The following is a 22,718-nucleotide window of genomic DNA, read 5'->3' as shown; positions in this document are numbered from 1 at the left end:
GAGTCATGGGCACGTCACGTCGAACCACGTGGTCTTGTGACGTTCGGGAGGGGTGCGAGCTAACCTCCTTGGGTGCGAGGGACAGGACACGCGACGCGCGCAGGTCGCTTCGCGTGGCGTGGACGGTGACGGCCCGGGCGAGAGGCGGAAGGGGAGAAGACGAAAGAGAAAGGGAGCGGAGAAACAGACCGATAAGCGCGCAGGGCAGCGCAAACTAGCGCAACCGCGTTGCGGTGACCACGTGAACGCCCGGTCAGCCAACACCGGGAGGAGTAACTCATGACGTCATCGTTCAATTTCGCTCTGAGAAGTAAAAACAAACAAAACGTGAGAATGACGTACACATGCCTCTGACGTAGTGGCTCAACGTTTGCCGCTCCAACTCCGTCGCATTGACTGCGCTGACGATTGCGCCTCGCGTCGCACGCTAGAGTTGGCAGATTTCGGCGACTTGGCTCACTTGAAGGTTTGCTGGCCAGTTTATTAAATATATAGACGGAATTAGATCGTAATATTTGACATGGGGTCTTCCTATATGATACTGAAGAGGGCTACATAGTTTTCTAAATATCAAAAATGAAGCGGAGTTGCCCTTTAAGCAAAACCAACGTAAACCAGCAACATAGCCGCGTTCACGTTGAAACCGAAACCAATAAAATTGAAGCAACCTAACGGCGCCGAGCGCATCAGCGCCCTCTATCCGGGGGTGAGGCAACTACTAAAATGAAAAGGTTTTCTGTGTGCTCTCGTCCCCAGCCAGGCAGCCACCTAATAGACATATCCGGTATGGGCGACGAAAAAATACTAAAACGTTTCAACCTGTAACTAGTAAAAAATAAGGGGGAGGCAAAACGATAATATGTGACGGTTGCGCTTATATTCTAAGTGTCTTCTGCTGGCGTGGCGACGGCAAAACAATGTTTTCGCCCATACTGGAAGTGACGACAATTCAAGATGGCGGCGCCCTTGAAGAAAGGGCGGCGCGGCGCCAAAATGGCCGATTAAAGCCAAACTAGAACAGTAACAGTGGACGCTATCGAATGCTGTACTCCCGAACCAACACAAGCCGCCGTGCAGTTCCCTGAGTGGCCGCTGCGGGAGAAATTGGCGGCGTTGTGATCGCCATTAGCGCGGTTCTAGAGAGAGCGGTACCACTTTTTCAGAGCAGGCTCCATGGCAGTTTCCCAACTGAGTTGTTTTTGTTCACACACTTGTAACCGAGTACGACCGAGAGGGACAAGACCGGTTTTTAAGCCTCTTGCGACGTCTTAGAACCGGATGCGATGCTGCGGAGCTGGTCCTAAAGGCCCATACCCACATTCGCGTATGAGTGCGGTGCGTTCTGTAGCGGCAAGCGGATGCGTTGCGTTGCGAAGACCGCTTGCGCCAAACTTGTGCGCACAGTTGCGTTGACACGCAGTCAACCGCAGTCAAAAGCCAATAAGAACGCGCTATCGTCGCTAATCAAAGGCAACATGGCGGCGCACGGCGACAGCGTCGAAGTGTTCGATCTTGGGACAATCTCGCCGGCTTCCCCGACGTTTTGTCAAGCTTGAACCATCGCAGCCTTGGAAAATACAGTCCCCACCGCTCCCCAAAACGAAAAAGCAAACACTGCGACCGGCGAACCGGATACGTCTCGCCGAGTCGGCCGGGTGGGGCGAGCGAACACGTCACCCCCTCTCCTCTTTCGGCTTCTGATTGGTCGAACGCACCCGAACGCACCGCAACGCTTCGGAAAGAGCGAGTCTCTACTCGCTTGCGTCGCGCTACCGAGCGTTGCGGGAAGGCGCGCGTCGCTCCGCAAGCGACCGCGCCTGGCCGCAAGGACTCCGCAACGCACTCAAACGCGTTCAAACGCGAATGTGCGTATGGACCTTAAGACTTCGTAAGAGGCTTAAAAACCGGTCTTGTCTCTCTCCGTCCTACTCGGTTGCAAGTGTCTGAACTACGCTTTTGCAGTTACTCTGAAGTGACCCCGACTTGGCTGCCGCCATGTTGTACAATTTTGACCACTAGACACGTGACCATACCAAATCCTGAGGCTTTTACACAAAACTGAGCCGAGATTTGTATTCGATCGCTGTAAAAAGCATGATAAACTATTTTTTCAATACTGTTAGCCTCAGAGATCAGTGCCTAGCCCCGATAAAAAAAACCAGTCAGTCAGTCAGTAAAACGTTTATTATTTGGCCGAAAAAAAGAAAGAGAAAGGAGAGAATGCAGCGGTGGCCGGACGCCTGGCTGCTAGGCCGTGAGGGAAGTCAGATATGCGCTTGCAGTCCCGCCTCGAACACGAAGTCGAGGAGGGTCCGCAGCACACGCTTACGTGCACCCTCTGTTCCTGGAGGGTGCGTCCAGCTTTCGAGCTGGATGATTTCGAGTGGCCGGTGGCGGGATCGTATTGCTGCCAGGTCCAGGCAGGACCAGGCAAGGTGGGCGAAGGTAGCCCGGGCTCCGAGTTTGCAGCGCTGGCACAAGCCCGAGGACTTGTTTTGGCTCCATGTCGCTATTCGTGCTGGATCGACCGTTGTGTCCGTTCTGATGCGCAGAAGGAGGACTCTTGCTCGACGACCCAACCCCGACGGAAGAGGGTCCGGGTCCTCGGGCAGAACCTCGAGCCGAATGCGACATTCGTTTCTGATGAGAGTGCGGTGCTCGTCCGGGTCCAGTTCCGCGTGATCGTTGAGGGCGGTGGACTGGCGGTTGTAGGTTCGGAGACAAGAAGCGCGATCACGCTGCGTCGCGTATCCGTGTTCTGATTGATGTGAGGGACTAGTATCCTCGCCCGAGAGGAAGAGTGCGGCACGGGCGATTCGATGAGCCTCTTCATTTCCAGGAATCCCGGCGTGGCCAGGTACCCATTCGATCTTGACGCGAACTCCCTGGCCACGAAGTTGCGAAGCGAGGTTTTTAATATTTCGTACTAGCTTTGAAGGGCTGGCTCTAGCCTTGCATTCTTTGATTGCTTCCTGTGAAGGAGGGCGGATGTGGAGGAGGACATAGCTTCCTGGGCTGATGCTAAAGCCAGGCAAATGGCGTGGAGTTCTCCCTGTTTGGTCGAGGAGGAGGTAGGGATGACATCGTGGTATGCAGCCTTGCTCATGGGGAAGAACACCGCAATTGTCTTCTTTGGTTGTGTACCTTCGAGACAGGCGACGTCAGTGTATACGGCAGCGAAAAAGGCGGGGTCTCAGCTGTTGACCGTTTTTATGTGTGCGCGACCTCGACGGGCGAGCTGTTCAGCATCACCTTTTCGGGGCATGCCCCGAAAGGGTGATGCTGAACAGCTCGCCCGTCGAGGTCGCGCACACATAAAAACGGTCAACAGTGGGCGGGTGGTGGTTATGTCAGCCAGATCTTCCCATGGAGGGAGTGTGGCTGGATAGCGCGGAAGTTTGGTGGTCGTCTTGTCCAAAAGGGACAAAATGCCTCGGCCTGAGGGGGTGAGTTGTAGTCGCTTTTCGTGAGCGCTCATTCTCGTCTCGACGACATCCCGAAGGTCGTTTATTCCAGATGTTGCTCTCAGAGTGCTGAGGGCGGTGAAGCGTGGAAGTCCGGTGATTACGCGCCGAGCACGGTTGTTGAGAGTTTCTAATTTGGTCCAATGTGCCTTAGAGAGCCAAAAATGACGTGCTCCATAGCAAACTCGCGACACCACGAGTGCTTTGTACAGTCGTTTGGCGACGGTATCGGAAGCACCCCCTCCAGAGCTGCAAATTCGGCGGATGACGTTGAGTGCCTTGTTGCAAGTTTCTATTGTCTCTTCAAGCCAGGAATCGGCAGCAGCGTCCTCTCGAATTGCTATGCCGAGCACTCGCACAGAAGGGGAGGGGCTAATGCGTCGTCCGGCCAAGACGAGATGAAGTCGCTCCGCTACTTGAGCATCACGATACTTTTTGGACGCGACACAGACGTAAGTGGTCTTCTCGGGGGAGGCACGAAGTCCCACCCGGAAAAGATGTGCCTCGACGACGTCCAGGGCATGTTGTAGTACCTTTTCCTGTTTTTCTAAGCTGCAGGTGTGAGAAGCCCAGATCGTCAGGTCGTCGGCATATAGGGTGAAGCCGATATCGGAAATCTCGGCTAAGGCGTGCGGCAGGGCGGCCATCACGATATTAAAAAGTGTCGGGGATAGAACGGAGCCTTGCGGCACTCCCAGCCGATTCGGTTTGGGCTGGGTTTGTTCTGCTTCTCGGCCAGTGGCTATTGAAAACGTGCGGTTGGCCAAAAAGCTACGAATAAAATTGAGTGCTCGGCCAGAGATGCCAAGACTAACCGCAGCTGTCATGATGGAGGAGTGCGGGACGGAGTCGAAAGCTCGACTGACATCTACGGCGACGAAGGTGCAGGCGTGATTCTGCCGTCGACCTTTGGTGCGGATGATATGGTGGGAAATGAGAGACAGACTGTCTTGCGTACCTAGGCCGGTCCGAAAGCCGGTCTGTGCAGGGTGAAATGCGTTGCTGTTTTCGAGGTACCAATCTAGTCTGGCGAGAACCATTCGCTCCATGGTCTTGCACACGCAGGAAGTGAGCGAGATTGGGCGGAAGTTTTTAATGGTGTTGCGGGCCTTGTTCCCCTTGGGGATGGGCACGACGATCGAGTGCTTCCATGCTTGGGGGAGCTCTCCAGATACCCAGATTGCGTTAATCCAGTCAAGGAGCTGCAAGCAGGTCTCGTCAGGGAGGTTCCGAAGCGTGGCAGGGGTGACGTTGTCCGGCCCGGGTGCGGATCGCGTCTTGCTTTTGTGAATCGCCCAATTTAATTCCCCAAGGGAAAACGGCCGGTCCATAAAGTGGTTGGGCACAACAATTTCGGGGGAGTAGACGGGGTCTTTTAATACGGGCTGAGTGGCTGGCTGTGGGAAGAACGCGTCTCCGGCCAAATTCGCAAGTTCAGGTCCCGTCAGGCTCAGCTGGAGGGCGAGGGTTTGGAATGCCGTCTTGCTTTTCTTTTTGCCCATGAGAGCTCGACTTGTGGCCCAAAGCTGCCTAATTGACGTTCTCTCGGATAGCGACGAACTGTAATCCAGCTATCGGGTCGTTTCAAGGCGTTTCGCGTATTCCTTGGCCACGACGGTGGCTCGGGTGACGGCTTGTCGAGCCGCAGGGGTTTTTCGGCCTCTGCGATAACGTTGAAGTAGTTGAAGGCGTTTTGCCCAGAGGCAAGCCAGGTGAAGATCGGGTGTGGGAGTGTCCTCGTCCGTGTTGACGGAAATAGTGGCAGTTTTTAGTGCGTTCTGGATTGAGGATGTAAAGTCGATTTCTTCAGAGTTTGGTCTGTTGACCAGCTCTTGGCGAAATCGATCCCAGTGAGTAATGTGAACCTTGCGTTTGGCACCGAGTGTGTGGCAGGGCTTTCGGGAGGGGGAAAATTGTATTTCGATTGGAAAGTGGTCGCTGCCCCGGGTATCGGGCAGACATTTCCAGACGTGATGTTGGTAGAAGACGTTGGAGGTCCACGTAAGATCGGGAGAAGTGTCCCCCTGGCCTACGCAGGCTGCCATGCGGGTCTTAGTCCCGGCCACGTTCATGAGATGGAGATTACACATCGTCATTCTTTCCAATAGCTGCTACGCCTCTTTTGTTTGTCGTGTATATCCCCAGGCTGGATGATGCAGGTTGAAATCGCCTCCATACAACTTCTGTTCTTGGGGGTAGGTTTGATGAATGTAAGAGATCCAATCGTGATCGATTGTCCGCTTTGCCCCAGGACGAAGATATGCCGAGACGAAGATCACGTTATTGTTCTTAATGGTCGTGGCACGAACCGCAACTATTTCTTGACTGTCGTTGCAGTGTTGGGCGAGATCAATTTGATGTTGCGGCCAGTCGGTACGAACGTACACTAGCGCGTAGCCTGGTTTCACGCAAAGGGTAGAACGAGGGCCACTTTGATATTTTGGGATAGAGGGGCACGCATAGGAGGTAAAGCCTCTAATGTTAATGGCAACAGAATTGGCTTCTTGGATTAGAAGTATGTCAGGGCGTTGATCAGGACGTTCGAGGAATCGGGTGCGGAGCTCCGCCGCTCGTTGACCGAGTCCGCGGCAATTCCATTGAAGGATCCTGATCATTTGGCGACGGGCTGGGGGTGGTTAATGACGGACCGGATTTGGTTGAAAAAACTTTGGTGTTGCTGCTGTTGCTGTTGCTGCTTTTGTATAACCGTTTGTTAAACTCTTGCTCGGCAAGGAGGGCCGCGTCCATACGAGCGTTCAGAGCTGTCGAAACTCTTTCAATTTCGTCTTTCAGAGCCCTGAACATATTGCGGATTTCTTGCATGTCGGTGACTCTTGAATCCCAAGGTAATTTAGGATTTGTTTGGTCGAGATGGGGCTGGGTTGCCCACGTGTTGTGTGCTGCAATGGTTCTTTCCAGGCTCTGCGAAGAGGGGAGCTACGGGTATTCAAAAAGAGATGTAGGTGGGGGCCGTTTATCCTGTTGCAGTAGCTGTTGATGTTGTTTGTGCTGTTCCTTATACCTTTGTACTTCTTCGCGCATTTTTTTGTTGGTTTGTAGCCAGGTAGGGCATAGACGGTCTGTGCCCAGGTGGCCCGTCTTTTTGCACCCCTGGCAATAGGGTACCTCAGACGAACAATCAGGGCCTTGGCCAGACGTGGCTGAAGTAGAGTGGGTTGTGCCGCAACGCGGGCAAACGGCTGGGTAAGGACATATGTCCTGCTTGTGTCCGAGGCGGTGACATTTGCCGCAGGTAACCGCTTTTGGCTTGTGTGGGTAAACTCTCATGAAGCGTCGTCCATATAATACGGAGCGCGGGAGCTTAAGGCCGTCGAATGTGAGGACGGCCGTGTTAGATTTCCCTAATCGTCGTGCAGAGACTAGGCGTATTTTGTCACTTTCAAGGTCCGAGTTCAGTGTCTCGTCTTTCGGGTCTTCTTCCAGTGGGAAGATGTCGTAAATGACCCCCTTCGTGTATGTGGCGCCGTAGGTCCGGAAGACCTGGGCAGGGACTTGCTGGGAGTTGAGGGAAAAATGAGTAACTTGCTCCACGGCTTCCGCCACGTTCTTGCAGTTCGTACGAAGCGAGATTATGTTACTCTTCTCGATCAGGTGTAGTGTAAAGTCTTTTGAGATTGGAGTGAGCTGCATTTGGAGCAGATGTAAGACTGGTTTGATAGATGTTTGGGAGTGCGTAAGACGTATTTTGTACTCGAACTCCCAGCGATTGGGCTGCTTTGCTTTCGCCCGCGGGTTGCCCCCGGTGTTGAGGGAGTCAGGGGGAACCAAAGATTCCTTCCGCCTTCTTTTCTTTTTGTACGTAACCGTGTGCCAGTCTTCGCCGTTTGTGTCTGGATCGAGTTGCACCGGCTCTGCGTCATCTGGTGTGGACTTATCTGTGGGGTATGCCTCCATAGAGGTGTCTAGCACTATTGCCTGGACGAGCGGCACATTTGCTGTCGTTTTCTTGTGCCCGCCAGGGGGGGTGGTCACTCTTTTCTGAGTCTTCCGTTTTTTGTCTAACGATTGCTCGGTCAGACGTTTTGATGGTGTCTCTTTTAGACGGACTTGAATGTAAAATCGTTCTCCAATAGCGGATTGGAGGGCTTGGATTTGCAGATCTTGAGGTAGATCCGCGAGGGCGTTACGCACGAGCTGCGAGGTTTGATTTAGTTGTTCTGTGGAGGGGGGAGAACCGCCTCCAAACTTGATGTTGCCCACCTGAAAGCCCGGCGGGCCAGTGAAGTTTAGGGTGGTGATTTCGGGCTGCTTGCTCGGCAGAGCCGGGGTCGCCACGGGGGCGACTATGGGGGTGAGGTGAGCCTGGGTGGTCTCCATGTCCTCCGTTGAGGGCACGGAACCCGAAATGTTGTTCGGATGTAGCATTTTGAACAAAGCTGAGCGGAGCGCTGCGAGGACACGTCTTCCTCAGCGAACCATCATCTTCTTCCCATAAAAAACCCAAAATACAGCACCGCGAATGACGGCATCTAGCGGAGGCATTGCGAAGCTGTCCGAGTGTTTTTCTTAAAAGCACATTTTGGACTATAACAAACGAAACATAACTTATCTCAACAAGGTGGAAAGTTGGGCGAGTTGGTTGATGGTCATATTGAATGGGATAAAACAGCGTAAAAAAGACTGGTCCTTCGTATTTTTTGCGCTGTTTTAACCCATTCAATATAACTTATCTCGCCGGTACTGTTATTAAAGATCAATAATCAATTATTTGTGAGCGGTACTTGGTTAAAATCTAGACGTAAAACTATAAGGTCACGTGTCTAGTGGTCAAAACTGTGCAACATGGCGGCGGCCAATTGGGGGTCACTTTCAGCTGCCAGTTTATCGCCCTAAGGCCCTCCACCTCATAGTTATACACCAATTCAGTTATTCAATTCTCCTGCAAAATTTAGCTGGAAGCGTTTTTTAGGCTAAATATAGTAGGAAAACCTGGATTGCGTGTAGTTATGCACCAACTAAATTATCCAATTTTCTATAGTCCGTTGCAACTCAAGAAGGTAGGGCAAGGGAGAAGAAGGCCGGGGAAGAGGAAGCAAACGAAACGCTGCAGAGGAAAGGGGGAAACCTTCTCCTCTCTCTAGAGGTTTGTCTGCTTTCTCCTCGCCGGCCTTCCTTTCCCTCGCCCTACCTTCTTGAGTTGCAACGGACTATAGCAAAATTTATCTGGAAGCGTTTCTAAATTTAGTGGGAAAACCTGAATTGGTGTATTGCGTGAAAACGGAAGAGGTCCAAAAGATTCCAAATTTTATCGCTTTACATCTCATTTGGCGTCAGCCAGAGAGCAGGCGTAGTTTTTTCTTTGACCTTCTATTAACAGCTTGTGCCAACAACCAATTAGCAGGCGGAATCAGTGGTGGAGAAACGATGTTGTTACGATAACTAAGCTCACCCAACCACCAGGCTGAGACTATAGGCGTGGTTGACGACAATCGAACTTGAAGAGTACACTCTTGACGAGCGGGAACGAGAAAAAAAATTATTTATTTAAAACTTCAGCCACATGTTTGCATACCGGGAGTGAGCTGGGCAGTACAGGTAAGCCTGGTGCTATGTACAAGAGGGGAGGGGGCGGGTGAGTCTCAATACTTGGGCAGGACGAGGTTCTCCTGGTTCTTCTTGTAGACGTAGTAGCAGAAGAACACGGACACCACGGTGGCTCCCATGCAGGCCACCACCACCATCGAGATGCCGGCCACCTGCAGAGGCGACAGTTGCCCTGCGAAACAGATTGGGTGGGGGAGGGGTTAGGCAGGCCCATGGGGTAGGCGAAATACTTAGAAAGATGTATTAACGTGCAGATCCAGAATACTCCAATAAAAATGAATAAACTTCTAATGGCATATCCCGAGAACAGTATACAATAAAGAAATACATCGGGTATTCTATCACCTGCAAATACTTTTTTAAGTCAAACATTCAATTCGTATAGGTAGACATATTAGATTAAATTAAAGCACGAAAAGGAATGCAAGTGCTCAAATAATGAGTGGAGTCTATATGTTACGACAATCAAGTCCTTGAAAGAGAAATAATATGTTTAGAAATAATCTATGCTTGTCGTAAGGCGGGTACAACACCAGGAAAAAAACAGTGCAACTTCGGTTTACAAGGTGTTTCCGCAACGGGAAAAAAGAAAGTTTATTTGTATTATTTTTAAATGAAAAAAAGTGAAAGCCGCTTACAACTCCCTGTAACGCCGAATTAGAGCGCAGCTCTTGAGGAGGAGGAGGGAAGGGCGCTGGGGGGGGGGTTAGACTAACCAGAGGGGGGGTCACGTGACCTTGGGGGTCACGTGACCCCCAATGTCGATGATGTCATCACTGACGTCACTGATGATGTCATCAGTGACGATGACGATGCGGGTACCGATGACGTCATTAGTGACGTCATTGATGACTTCACCAGTGATGATGACGATGACGATGCGAATGTCGGTGACGTCATCAGTGACGTCGCTGACGACGTCATCAGTGATGATAACGATGACGATGCGGATGCCGGTCACGACATCAGTGACGTCACTGATGACGTCATCAGTGGTGATGACGATGACGATGCGGATGTCGGTAACGTCACCGGCATCGACATCGTCATCGTCATCATCACTGATGACGTCACCGGCATCCACATCGTCATCGTCATCATCACTGATGACGTCACCGGCATCCACATCGTCATCGTCATCATCACTGATGACGTCACCGGCATCCGCATCGTCATCGTCATCATCACTGATGACGTCACCGGCATCCACATCGTCATCGTCACCGATGACGTCATCATTGATGACGTCATCATCACTGATGACGTCACCGGCATCCACATCGTCATCGTCATCATCACTAATGACGTCACCGGCATCCGCATCGTCATCGTCATCACTGATGATGACGTCATCAGTGATGATGACGATGACGATGTGGATGCCGGTGACGTCATCAGTGTCGATTACGTCATCGGGGGGTCACGCGACATCGGCGGGGGTCACGTGACCTCGGGGGGGGGGTCACGTGCCCCCCACGAAGTCACGTGACCCCGGTGGGGGGCTCGCGCGGTGCATTATGGGACATTTCCCATGATGCACCGCGCAGTTACGCCGACGGCGACGGCGACGGCGACGGCGACGCCGACGCCGCTCAAGCCGGAAACGGGCCCCTAAGAGCTGCGCTCTAAAAAAGAAGTTAAACACGTGCTCTTGGCTATGACCGACTGAGACAAGACCGGTTTTTAAACCTGTTGCGACGATTGCCTGCTTGAGGATTGTCATAGGCCGTCACAAGATCCATCTCGTTTCAGTCGGTCGTAGTGTCGTAGTCAAACGCATGTGTGTGAACGGTAATTGAGACGTGCGTCGTTTGCAGATGCCCGTAAATAGAAAAAAAAGACGTCGTAATATAATTTTTCTCACGTTTTACTTCCTTTAAAATTTTGATACACGAAATACACCACCCACACGGCACTCCTGTAATAAATCGCAATCGCGGCGCGATACAATGAGAAACCAAGTTTTGCGATATTAAAGTCGGTTAAGTTTTTTGGGTCCACACGGTAGACACCACAATAATTTACGGACATGTGTTTCAGATATGAAAGGCGAAAAGGGCGCTTTCTTGATTTGAACGCTGTTTTACTTGCGCCAATTACAAACATTGTGCATTTTTACAATATTTTTGTGCTGCGGACAGCCCGGCGATGATTCTCGTAATTATTTTGTTAAACAAACAAACTCAGTTAGAAACGCTAAACATAATCGTTCGTGTCAACCTCTCTTGGTTCAGTTGCCATTTATCCTGAGTACGCAAGTCTTGAGATCATAAATCACCCCGATATCTTCAACTGTCACGTAGACAACAAGTGTCCCAAACCTACAAAATTAAATGCAGGACTTCTCTCAGGATGAGGCTTATCCTTGAAGTTTTCTCTTCCACTTTGTTTATATATATATAGTGTGCTTCAGCCCTCTAGATCTGTATATCATCTAGAGTCATCGGCGTATATTTAATCGCTTATGATTCGGCTCCAGGTGGCAACGTCTGATAACTATGGGGGGAAGGGGGTGGGGCGGAGCAAAATGGAATTAAAAAAAAAACCAAGTGTGTAATTAATTTTATATTTTTAAATATTCGCCGCATGTCTATCGGCACTATTGCGGGAGGCAGATCCAGGCTCATCGAAAGGGGCGTGATCTCTAAGGCTAAAACCGAAGTTCATTTTTGTCACCAAGTTGTGGTTGTGGAGAAGTTACGCTGACACAACTTTCTCTTGTTTTATCGTAATCGGAGAAAAGTTCTAGCAACAAATAAAATGTTAGTTGCTGCCAACTAAAAAAAAAAGTTTTAGATCAACGGTTTCCTTACAACGCTGCTCTTATGCACGTAGTTTCCATACTCACTAGTCAGCACTCTACCGCTATACCAGGCCAGTTTTCGTGTTTTTATGTAGGTAATTCAACGTAACGTAATGTTAAATAAAACTAAATTTGTGATTGCACCGTGCTAAACCCATGCAAGTAACTATGTGGATTAAAGTGGGCTGTGCATTCGACTTCGACAATAAGCCACTTCATAAGAAACAACTCGGAAAACTATAAAACATGTATGCATTACCGAATCGAGAGGAGATATTCTTTTTTTGTCTCTTCAGGTTTGGTGTCTAAAGACATGATGACGTATTCTAAGGAAACGGAACAATTATACCCGAAAATCTGCTCATGATTGAAGACCACCCGGAGACAGGGGAAACAAGAAGGACAAACACGACGAAGTCTTCCCGGAAAATGATAATTTCTAATACAAAATATAAACAGAAAAAAAAAACCCACAGAAAGCATATCACGCACGCATGTATAGCTGACGCAGAGCAGGAGAGCGACCTTGTTTCCAAAGGCCACGTTCGTTTAAACTCTTCTGATAAGGTTGACGTTTTTGGATATTAGAGAGTTTTAGTAGATCGTTCCCATGACTCCGATAACGATATCCCGATACTTCGCCGCCGCCTCCCTAGTGCATGCATAGTATCGTTATCGGGGCTATCGGAGGTATCGGAACGATCTACTAAAACTCCCTATTGATAGGTATTATAAGTCCTTACAACTCAACGTGAAGACTGAAAAGTTCATCGTCTAACCTCATTAAACCTAAGTACTGTACTGGAACGCTTAGAGCGACGAAGATTAGATTCACTCTATATCTAACGAAAATGAGCGTCGATTGTGCACGCGCACTCAAAAGATCGCGTGCAGGTCGCGGCAACTCCATGTTGGAGGTGCATATTCTAGCAGTGACCATGCGTTTACGGGAGACGAATCTACTCAATCTTTCATTATTTCACTTTTTTAGGGTGACTCTCGTATGGTCGAAATCAAAACGTGAACTACTCAACACCCGATCAAATTCCATCTTCTAAAAAAAAAAAAAAAGAAATGTATCTACATTTGTGATTATGAATAGAAAAACTTTTTCAGCAGCCCCTCCCCCCCTTTTTTCCTAAAAAAAAGAAAAGAACAAAAAAAAAAGTTAAAAAAAAAAGAAGAATACTCGCTTCAACTGAAGTTGCTGGTCACAAAGTTTGAGATCGAATTCTCCATTATATCGAATAACTATTTGTTGAGTGAAAAATAATTAAGCTGAATGCATTTTTCTTGTTCGACCTTTGGTCCGATTGCTTCATACATTTAGATTAGATCGAATTCTCCATTATATCGAATAACTATTTGTTGAGTGAAAAATAATTAAGCTGAATGCATTTTTCTTGTTCGACCTTTGGTCCGATTTTTCATACATTTAGATTAGGGATCATTTGTTCTGTGATCATTTTTTTTTGACAATTGGTTTCGTACACATGTTTTATTGTAATATATTATGTTAAATATTCATAATTAACGCTGTTTGGCAACCAAGTCATTTTGAACGGTTACAGCAGCGAAAGAGAGCGAAATGGTGGGAACTGCAACCGGCTGTGATCTACCCATCGCACTACCTGTGTGGTCTTACCGATCAGCTGTCCTTCGCTTTGGGCATTGAAGTCATATCCTCCGGCTCCTTGGCAGGATACCCTCGTGATGATGGCGAGAAGACCTGCGGAATTGTGAAATGGAACTCGTCAGAGAAGTGACTCAGGTGAGAAGTATTCCGCGGGCAGACGAGCGGCCATTCTTATCTCTTGGAGAGAAAGAAAACAATCGCTACGCCAAACATGGCGTTTCCTGGAGACGTCGTGTACCTCGCGAATACCGGGTAGATGGAAGATTGCAATTTTGAAATGGCACTTTCGTTTCGTTAAGTCTTAACGAGAACACGTTCTTTTTAAGCAATTACGTTACTCTGGGTTCACGAATACGTAATTGCAGTAGTATTTACGGTAAATTGGACAGCGAAATCTGTTTCTAGCGGTTTGACACTACTTACGGAGTGGTACACACGGTTGACGCTTACTCACGGGAAATGAAAGAGGATATGCAGCAAAAAGAACGATGAAAGCGCACGTTAACACACAGTTACGAGCTAGTTACATAGAAAGGCGCGCACTTTCGTAATACAGATATTACAAAAAATTGAAGCAAGCCTATAGCTCTGTATGGTCATTCTCGCCCCTGATAGATTATAGACATCGGTCAATTCGAAGCTCAGCCCCCCCCCCCCCCCCCCCCCTACTCTCATTTAAAGCAGAATTAATTCGATTTCGCGTGAAATATCAATCGCTCTAAAGTTCCGTTAGTGTTGCCTCTCCTCAAACAACAATGGCGCGGCCGTTTTCAAAGGGCGTAGGCCCCACATGTCCAGGGACGAAACACTCACCAAAGATGACAGGTGCGAGCAGTTCCATGACGAAGCAGTCCTTCGGGAACAAATCAGATCTGGGCAGTGGTAGCAATCGAGGCCTGGTCGGAATTCGCAGGAATCCCCAAATAAAAGGACCGGAAATCAGGCTGGCTGAGAGATCCCGGCGGTCCAGGGCTAGTCTGAAAGCAGGAGAGCTACTACGGCAGGGCTCGCTCTCAACGGCCTCGTTATCGGGCCCCGAGGCGGGGCCTCGCAACGGACGACGTACCTTTGGAACGCGGGTCTGCTCGCTGACGCGGCCGGCAAACAACGTGCCGCGTTAGATCCTCGTACCTGAAGCGATAAAGGAAGGAAGCGGACAGCTTCGGCGGGTCGAAGGCACGTCGACGATCGCGCACGTCGTTGTCCAAACTCCTACGCGTGTGTGCCGTAGTACAAAAGTGACTGTCTCGTGTGTACGCTTGGACATCGGGAAGGATCAACGCAGTGGGCGTCTGCAGTGTGTCCGCTGTAGATGAGATATTTGACCACTGCAGTACCTCCATTAGCTTGGGGTCCTACATCACTTAGTAGAGTGATACATGGCCGCATGCCCGTACGATGCTGACCCTGATCGAAACGGACAAGGATTGAACTTCCGTTGTGATCCGATGTGTGTATGTGTGGATACAGCGATGAGAAGGAACACCTCACTTTTTTGAGATGGGGATTTATGGTAATATTTTGTTGATAGCACAGTCCCGCGTGGTACCGCACGATGGCCTCCATCGTGTCACTTAGTTTGCCAGCAAGCGTAGGCCTGACCTTGTTGTTGAACTATTTATGGTAACAAAGCTTGAACTGGACATTCTGTTCTCCGACATTAGCCGCGCAGTTAGCTAAATACCAATTGTATTTTATTACGACACGTTGGAGGTGCACGCACTCGTTCAGGAACAGATTAACAGGGTCTATATAAGCAAAACATTTTGAAGTTACAAAGCATTTTGTCAATAGACAGCTGGCTTTGTTGCCCAACTTTTGTTTTACAACAAGCTGAAACAAAAACGCGTGATAGGTGCCTCCTGTATGGTTTGGCATATGTAAATAAATAGACAAGATTCAATATCGATAGCAGCATGCTATGAGAAAGGCTGGCATTTTATATTTTTTTATGAATTACTTCAGGTTCGAAATATCAAAGGGCAAGCTTACGTATCGTTCTTGCCTAGCTAAAAGAACTAGGTATATTGCTATGTGATATTTCTGTGTTAATGTGGTAGTAATCCCTTGCTGCAATCGTTTCAATTCTCTCTGTTGTTTTTTGTTGACGTGAACATGTAATTATAAATATCATTTTAATCTCACCTTACAAAAAACAACAAAAGATATTTTCACTTATAACTTTTTTCTTCTGCCATATTAAAAAAAACACAAAAAGAATATTTTCACATTTAATTTCGTCTTCTGTCGTTTTTACAGATAACGACAACAAAAACGTATATTTTCATACAGATATTTTCTTCTTTTTAACGGTGTTAAAATGATAACCTACAAAAATCCTCCCGGAAAGCCTTACCGTTGGTCCCAGGTTGTATAAGGTAAGATAAAAAAGGATGGCTGAGTGAGAAAATTAGGCAATAAAAAGAGACGGCCGGAGTAGAAGGAGAGAGGTGAGATGGAACGCGAGTATTACTAAAGGGCGAACTGCCTGCGATTTCCGGGTTTTCTTCCGAAAATAAAATAAACTGCAGTATATCCAGCCAGCTCGGCTTGTTTCAAGAACACGGAATTTCTCCTTACTGCTATTTAACATCAATGCGTAGAGGCAGATATTGATCACTTTTGGACCGGCTCAGCACATTGGTGCTATCTTGTAGTAAACTAACTGATATATGGCTGGTTTCAAAATTAATCTTTTTAATCTTCCATGGACGTAAAAGTCACTAAAACTTCCTAAGTGATTTTTCGTGCATACTTGTATTCTTTTACACAAAAAAACATGATCGTGCTTTTAGTCAAGGTTCATAAAACTTAATACTCCCCCCCCCCCAAAAAAAAAAAAAAATATATATATATATATAAATAAAAAAAGAGACTGGAGAGGCGGGTGACGTTTTGAAAGTAGTTTAAGGTCTAACTACCCTGAAAGTAATTTAACTCGGTAGTCCACACTATTTACTGCCTATTAGCTGCCTAATCAATACTAATTAGTAATTTGGATAGCAAAATTAGTTAGGGTGAGGCTGAACCTTGTTTGTTAGCACACCTTTAAATGGCTCTCTATCAAGTGGTACGTTGACTTGGCAGTGTAATCCCAAAGCTGCTTTCAATATTCAAGGTGCACCACGAAATAAAACCTCAACATGCCATAAATATCTCTTCATACTCGCACGTAATTTCGAGGGAGGTGCATGTTTCATAAAGCAGTTGACTTTTCTGATTAATTCTAATTACTATAAACACTGTTGTCTCGCTTCCGTAACTCGCCAGGTTTAAGTTCTGGAGCAGATGGCGTGCATTCAATGCATCGCCGTACACTGAACCATTATTCTCTTAAAGTCTCATTTATCGACCGCCTAGTATGCATACGTTCACTTGTTGATTCTTGAGTAGTGAGCGCTGAAAGTATGTTCCAAATCGTCAACATTTTGTTTAAGTCTCGGTTTCAAAAGGGACGCCATATCACAGGTAACCTTCTGGGAAATTGGTCGACGGGGGACATATTTTCGAAAACGGTCTTTTTGCGATAAACTATATTCTTCATAATTCAAGGGTTGTGTACTGTAACGTACACGGCAGTGTGAACGCCCCATGCAGCTATGGGGCTGAGAGGCTGAATTGCCATGGGGATCTGCTAAATAGAACATCGGTGGAAACATCCCGAGCATGGACAAGGGTCGTCCAGTGCTTATCTGTAGCAAGTGAAGAAACCGGCGCATAGGGGCCGAGGAGTTTGCTGTCCATTGCGATCTTCCCCTCGGGCCAGATGGGTGCGGCGGTGTCGTGTGTCAGCCACTTGAAGTTTCTCATTTGCTACACTTTGAAGATCGCTTTAGGCTAGTGTGAAAAAAATAGTTTGCAGGAACGTTACTCGGTTCAAATTTAGGCAGGTATTGCGTTTTGAGGATGATATATTCTACTATGCTTACGTGGGTGCACATATAGCCTACCAGCAATTGAAACTCCGAGAGTATAGTAGTAGTTTTAGCGTTGATCTGACCATTTAGTTATGGTTTATTTGTGCAAATGTTGTTGACTTATAAAAGCTTACGGAGACAACTCTATTTCAAACTTCTAAAGATGAAAAGAAATCAGAGATAACATTATTTTGTGTTTATCACGCTGTGAGGAAAAAAAAATATATTTGGATAATTTACTAGGTAGTAGGGTCAGGTTAAACACAGAACTAGATGATGTGACACAATAAGGGTTAACCCTGCTAATTATAAAACATTAACAGTATATCGTATCAAACTTGTATGGAAGGTACATTGAAAGCAACAGGTTATGTTATATTGTCACAAGCGTACTTCTCTTCAGAGACGTCGAGTGTCCTCTCCTAGAGACCATTCCCTCAACCTTTCGGCAAATGGCCACACAGTGAAGCGAACCGATTTTCGAGAGGGATATACATTTGAGCGAATGTACAACCATATATGATGTTCTTCTGACGATAGGAGAAACTCGAGCCACCTCGCTGGGGTGTCTGAACCCCGGAAAGACCCAGCCGTAAATAAAAAAAAAAAAAAAAATGTATATTTAGACTCCACAGTTTGTGTTCGTGCTACATGTCAAGACCCCTAGAACAATCAAGGCCTCCGAACAGGCTCCTCTAACCCCACGTGACGTCATTCCACTTTGATGGCGTAAACTCAGCAGCTGGGCTTGAGCCCAACGCCCAGCGTCCTTCGAAGCATTGACTGGACACGAGGCCAAGACGAACGCCGACACTCCTGATCCAGTCTATGTCTACGCTCGATCTTACTGTGATGATGTAGAAATGACAATGCACGGGCTTTGATTATTCTAGGTGCTGTCGTCTTTGGACAGCTGTCTGACGCTGTTCGTAAAACGAATATCAGATTAATGTAAAATATCAAGAAAGAAAGACGGTGACAGAGAGAGCGAGAGCCAAGCACCCTTTCACATTCCAGGTTCCAACATCGAGAACAATCCTCAGTTTTAACAAACTCGCCTGGAAGCCTTGATGCTGGTTTCTTCCTGCACGCAATATACTTGCCAAGAGACCGATCAAGTTACACGTGATTTCAACTGTGTACAGTGTAGTTTTCTTCAGTTGGACAGGAGTGATATACGAAGGATTTCTTATTTGGTCGCGGAATCATAAGAATGATACTCGACAGGCGTTAAAACAACAGAATTACTTCAAAAAAGTATGAGATGATGGTAAAGCCCCAGAAGAGCAGGAAATGACGATGAAATGACACTACATCAGAGATGGCTGTAATGGCATGACTGTAATAAAATTACAGTAATTAAATAACTTTTCGTGGTAATGAGTAATCTAGTGAATTACTTTTCTAGGCTGGTAATTTAGTAATGTAATTAATTACTTTCAGGCAGTAATTTCAAGAAAATTACCAATAAAATTACTTTTGTCCCAAATGATAAAGTTCGTTTATGAGCTTTAAAAATAGACCGAAATTATTTTGTAAGGTCATAAAAAAGAGATCAGAGAGAAAAAAAAAACGGCCACTTGAGCGCAAAGCTTTGTACGAAGAACTCGACAGACACACAAAGGCGAAGGAGAAAAGTTTGCATGTAAAATACATCGCTGGAAGGCCACGGCTCACGAACTCCAGGCAAGACAAACTCACGGCGTTACGTCACCGCGACGATGCTATACTTCATTCATCCCTAAGCTGACAATGCGGAGGGAGCTCTCTCTGAGCGTGGGTATAAACAAGAACTAGGTTACGTGGCGAAAGACAGACGCAATAACTTGGGCTCTTCGGGTGTTTGGGAACAATACCTTTCGAGAGGAATGACCGGGAGTACGTCAACAGTGCTCTTGGGAGAATGGGATTAGATTGCGTCCGAGGCGGAAGGGAACCGTTTCGCGTGGCGACTCCTTGTAAACACGAGCTCCCATGGTCCGACTTAACATTGTGACACGGACTATAACTTTTTCTAAATTAGGAAGACGGACACAAATCACCCTTTAAGGACCTTCACCGTTGAATAAACAGTGAAACCGGTGAGTCGACTGTCATTAAGTCACATTTAAATGAAAAGCGATTCATCATCTTTAACATTTATGTTGTGTGAGCCAGAAGAACGACTTGTTCAGCATGGTTCACTTTGTGGAGCAAACGTCTGTTGCGGTGCAAACAGGAATACCTGAGTTTTGGTATTACATATACTATATATAATATGAGTACGAATTACGGCCTCAAAGTTTTGAAAAGTAATGTCAAAGTAATTTCATTACTTTCGGAAAGTAATTGTAATGTCATGTCATCAGTTTAAGTCTGCGGTAATTTGTAATGTAATTTAATTACATTTTTGCAGTATTAGTAATGTAATTTAATTACTTTTTAAACACATTTTGCCATCTCTGCACTACACTACAAAACGTTAAGGGGAAGGTAAGTGTGAACATTTCACGCGCGCCAAGAAACCACAGAAGTCAAAAGCAACAAGCAGCTCTTGGCATTTGTAGTGAGCATATTATGTGCAGTTATAAAGCAAATCAAACAAGTGTAACAATATAAAAAATAATATGTAAAGGAAAGTAGTATAACAGATTAGAGACGTGTCATCACGATGCCAACAAGCGTCTTTTAAATTATGAATTCGATTTGCTTCCTTTCCTTCGATTTGGAAAAACGCGATAACCGTGCCGATACAATAGAAAGGAAGAACAGATGATCCAAAAAACTATAGACCCATTTCATTATTAGGTCCACCCGCAAAGGTTTACGAAATAGTACTTTCGGAACATATTTCGAGCTTTTTTTAAGAATAAGATCCTGCCCTCGCAACATGGTTTTGTGCGCGGAAGATCAGTGGAATCAAACTTGGTGTCTTTTCTTAATTTCGTTTCGCCTATTGTGTGTCAGCGGGGTCAGGTTGACACTGTACATTTTGATATGTCTAAGGCATTTGATTTGGTTGACCACTCCCTACTTTTACAAAAGCTGAAATCGCACGGTATGAGTACTACGCTATGCACATTGTTTCACAATTATTTGTCCGATAGACAGAATTTGTACGGATCCCTGGTCATCTCTCCCGGCCTTTTGTCACCCTGTCTGGTGTTCCCCAGGGGTCCATTCTTGGGCCGATTCTTTTTAATGTTTTCATAAACGACCTTCGCTCATGTGTTCCACATTCAGAAATCTTGCAATACGCCGATGACATCAAGTTATTTAGGCAGATAGTATCTGTAGAGGACTGAGTGAAACTAATGGATGATGTAAAATCAGCGAGTAATTGGTGTAGCCTCAACAGGCTGACACTTAATCCCGCTAAGACTGTTGTTATGTCATTTGCTAAGAAGCTAAGGCCTTTTCATTTCTGTTACCAACTCGGCAACGCCCCATTGCAAAGGTTGGATTGCACTCGTGATCTTGGAGTTAATATAGACTCTTTTCTGTCATTTAATACACATGCCAATAACATTGTCAACGCGTATTTTCGTAGGTTAGATGTCATATCCAGAATTACATGTGAGTTTTCCATGTCGGCCTGTATTATGCAGTTATACTTTTCATTAATTAGGTCTAAGCTAGAGTTTTTTTAGTTGTGTGGAATTCTATAGGGCGTACGCACCAAGAGTCGATTGAAAATGTCCAGAAACGTTTCTTTCGAATTTTTTACGACCGCTATGTTGGTCGCACTGTTTACTTTGAATATAGAAGACTTTTAAAGCGATACAAATGTTTTACTTTGAGTGCCAGACGACGCGACAGAGATCTAATATTTTTGCTCAAAAGCCTTCACGGAGTAATTGATTGCCCTGACCTAACTTCATCGATAAATATTCATGTTCCGAGAAGATTTTTGCGAATTTCTCTTCCATTTTATGCTAATGAATTCTTCCGAACCTGCCCCATGACACGTATTCAGAACTTGTATAATACTTTCGATGATTCCTGCATTGACGTTTTTAACCCATCTTTTGCAGCGTTCAAGTTTTCTCTTACAAATCTATAGCCATCTTTTGTAGCGTTCAAGTTTTCTATTGTCAATTTGTAGAATTCTTCTTCTTTTTGCTGTATGTTAATTGTGCATCATTATCAAGGATTCAAGCTGTTCATGAGCACAAAAAATAAACAAATGAATGAATAGATGAATGAATGAATGAATGAATGAATGAACGAACGAATGAATGAATGAATGAATGAATGAATGAATGAATGAATACGAGAGGAGGAAAAAATACAAATACCGCTTATCGTGGTTAAAAAGAAGTAGTGATGGGCCGAACTTTTGCCGAATCAAAAATTCGGTGCCGAATCTTGGGATTCGGCAAAGCCAAACTTTTCTCAAGATTCGGCAAAGATTCGGCAAAAATACTTTTTTGCTGGACTTTACGTTAATATTTAGGTTTTGTTCTGGCGAACAAATGTTTTGTTTTTTCTTAACTTAAATGCAACCATGTAAGACATATTGACACAGTTATTACTAAATAAGGTGATATTCTACAAGATACTTTTATCAGTGTCATTTTTGTGTGTTTATCGGAAATTTAAGAACGAATTATTGCAGAAGAACGTGATGACGAGGTTGGGTAGTAGCGGCCGCAGTCGCGAATCACGCTACGAGAGTTTCGGTTTTGAGGCTTCACCAGCACAAGCCTAGAAGTGTGTGTCCATTGTTAAAGTAAAGGCGATAACAGTTAGTTCTTACTTTCTCCTGGAGTCACCGTTCTGTGTGCGAAAAGGAATATAACGGTTGCTGAGCCTCCACCAGAAGAGGGAAGAAAATATGCATGGTTTTCGATTTGAGTCACTTGACCACAGGCGTAGACTACTTGGAGGCATCGGGGCTCGTGCCCCCCCCCCCCCCCCCCCCCCCCTGGTGAGATCCGGAGGGGGGGGGGCAGTGCCCCCACCCCCGGGCCATGATCCTTAGTTGTCTTGTTAATGAGCGTTTGACCTGATATTCTGCAGCCGCAGGCTTTATTTCCATGTATTAAAGAGAATACAAAGACTCGTGGCCGGGTGGATTAATACTTCAGAAGCACAGGAAACTGGGTTCTACCCCAACAACTTCGCAGCTGGCACAAGCATTTTGTTTTTCAGATTTGTGCTCTCCGGCGCATGCGCCGTGGTACCGGTGATGAACACACGGCTACGCTTGCACGGTGATTGACATTGACACACGGCGACGGACACATGGCGATATACATACGCTGTAAAATGGACCCCCTAAAATAAACTACTGATAATTGCCAGTGTAAAAAAAATTGCGCGGACCCCCCCCCCCCCCCCCCCCTTCGCCA

The 22,718-nt window shown here is 46.5% G+C and overlaps 1 protein-coding gene across 1 annotated transcript; it reads right to left on the bottom strand.

The window, feature by feature from the left end:
• Positions 1-8,935: 8,935 nt before the first annotated feature.
• Positions 8,936-14,749, bottom strand: LOC8037155. Its single transcript, XM_002412156.5, has 3 exons — positions 14,282-14,749; positions 13,478-13,561; positions 8,936-9,201 (listed from the first exon to the last, which is right to left on the bottom strand). Exons 1-3 carry the CDS (start codon positions 14,307-14,309, stop codon positions 9,065-9,067), a joined length of 249 nt encoding a protein of 82 aa, XP_002412201.3. The 5' UTR covers positions 14,310-14,749; the 3' UTR covers positions 8,936-9,064.
• Positions 14,750-22,718: the final 7,969 nt, after the last annotated feature.

This window comes from Ixodes scapularis, unplaced genomic scaffold, assembly GCF_016920785.2.
Source record: "Ixodes scapularis isolate PalLabHiFi unplaced genomic scaffold, ASM1692078v2 PGA_scaffold2__306_contigs__length_199485367, whole genome shotgun sequence".
Taxonomy (NCBI): Eukaryota; Metazoa; Arthropoda; class Arachnida; order Ixodida; family Ixodidae; genus Ixodes; species Ixodes scapularis.
The sequence above is the reverse complement of the archived record's forward strand: the minus strand, read 5'-3'. Positions and strand labels throughout refer to the sequence as shown.

Coding starts and splice junctions, on each gene's coding strand:
- LOC8037155 (XM_002412156.5), bottom strand. CDS start 14,309: ATGGAACTGCTCGCACCTGTCATCTTTG. Junction 13,562..14,281: donor GCTCGCACCTGTCATCTTTG/GTGAGTGTTTCG, acceptor ACAATTCCGCAG/GTCTTCTCGCCATCATCACG. Junction 9,202..13,477: donor AAGCGAAGGACAGCTGATCG/GTAAGACCACAC, acceptor TCTGTTTCGCAG/GGCAACTGTCGCCTCTGCAG.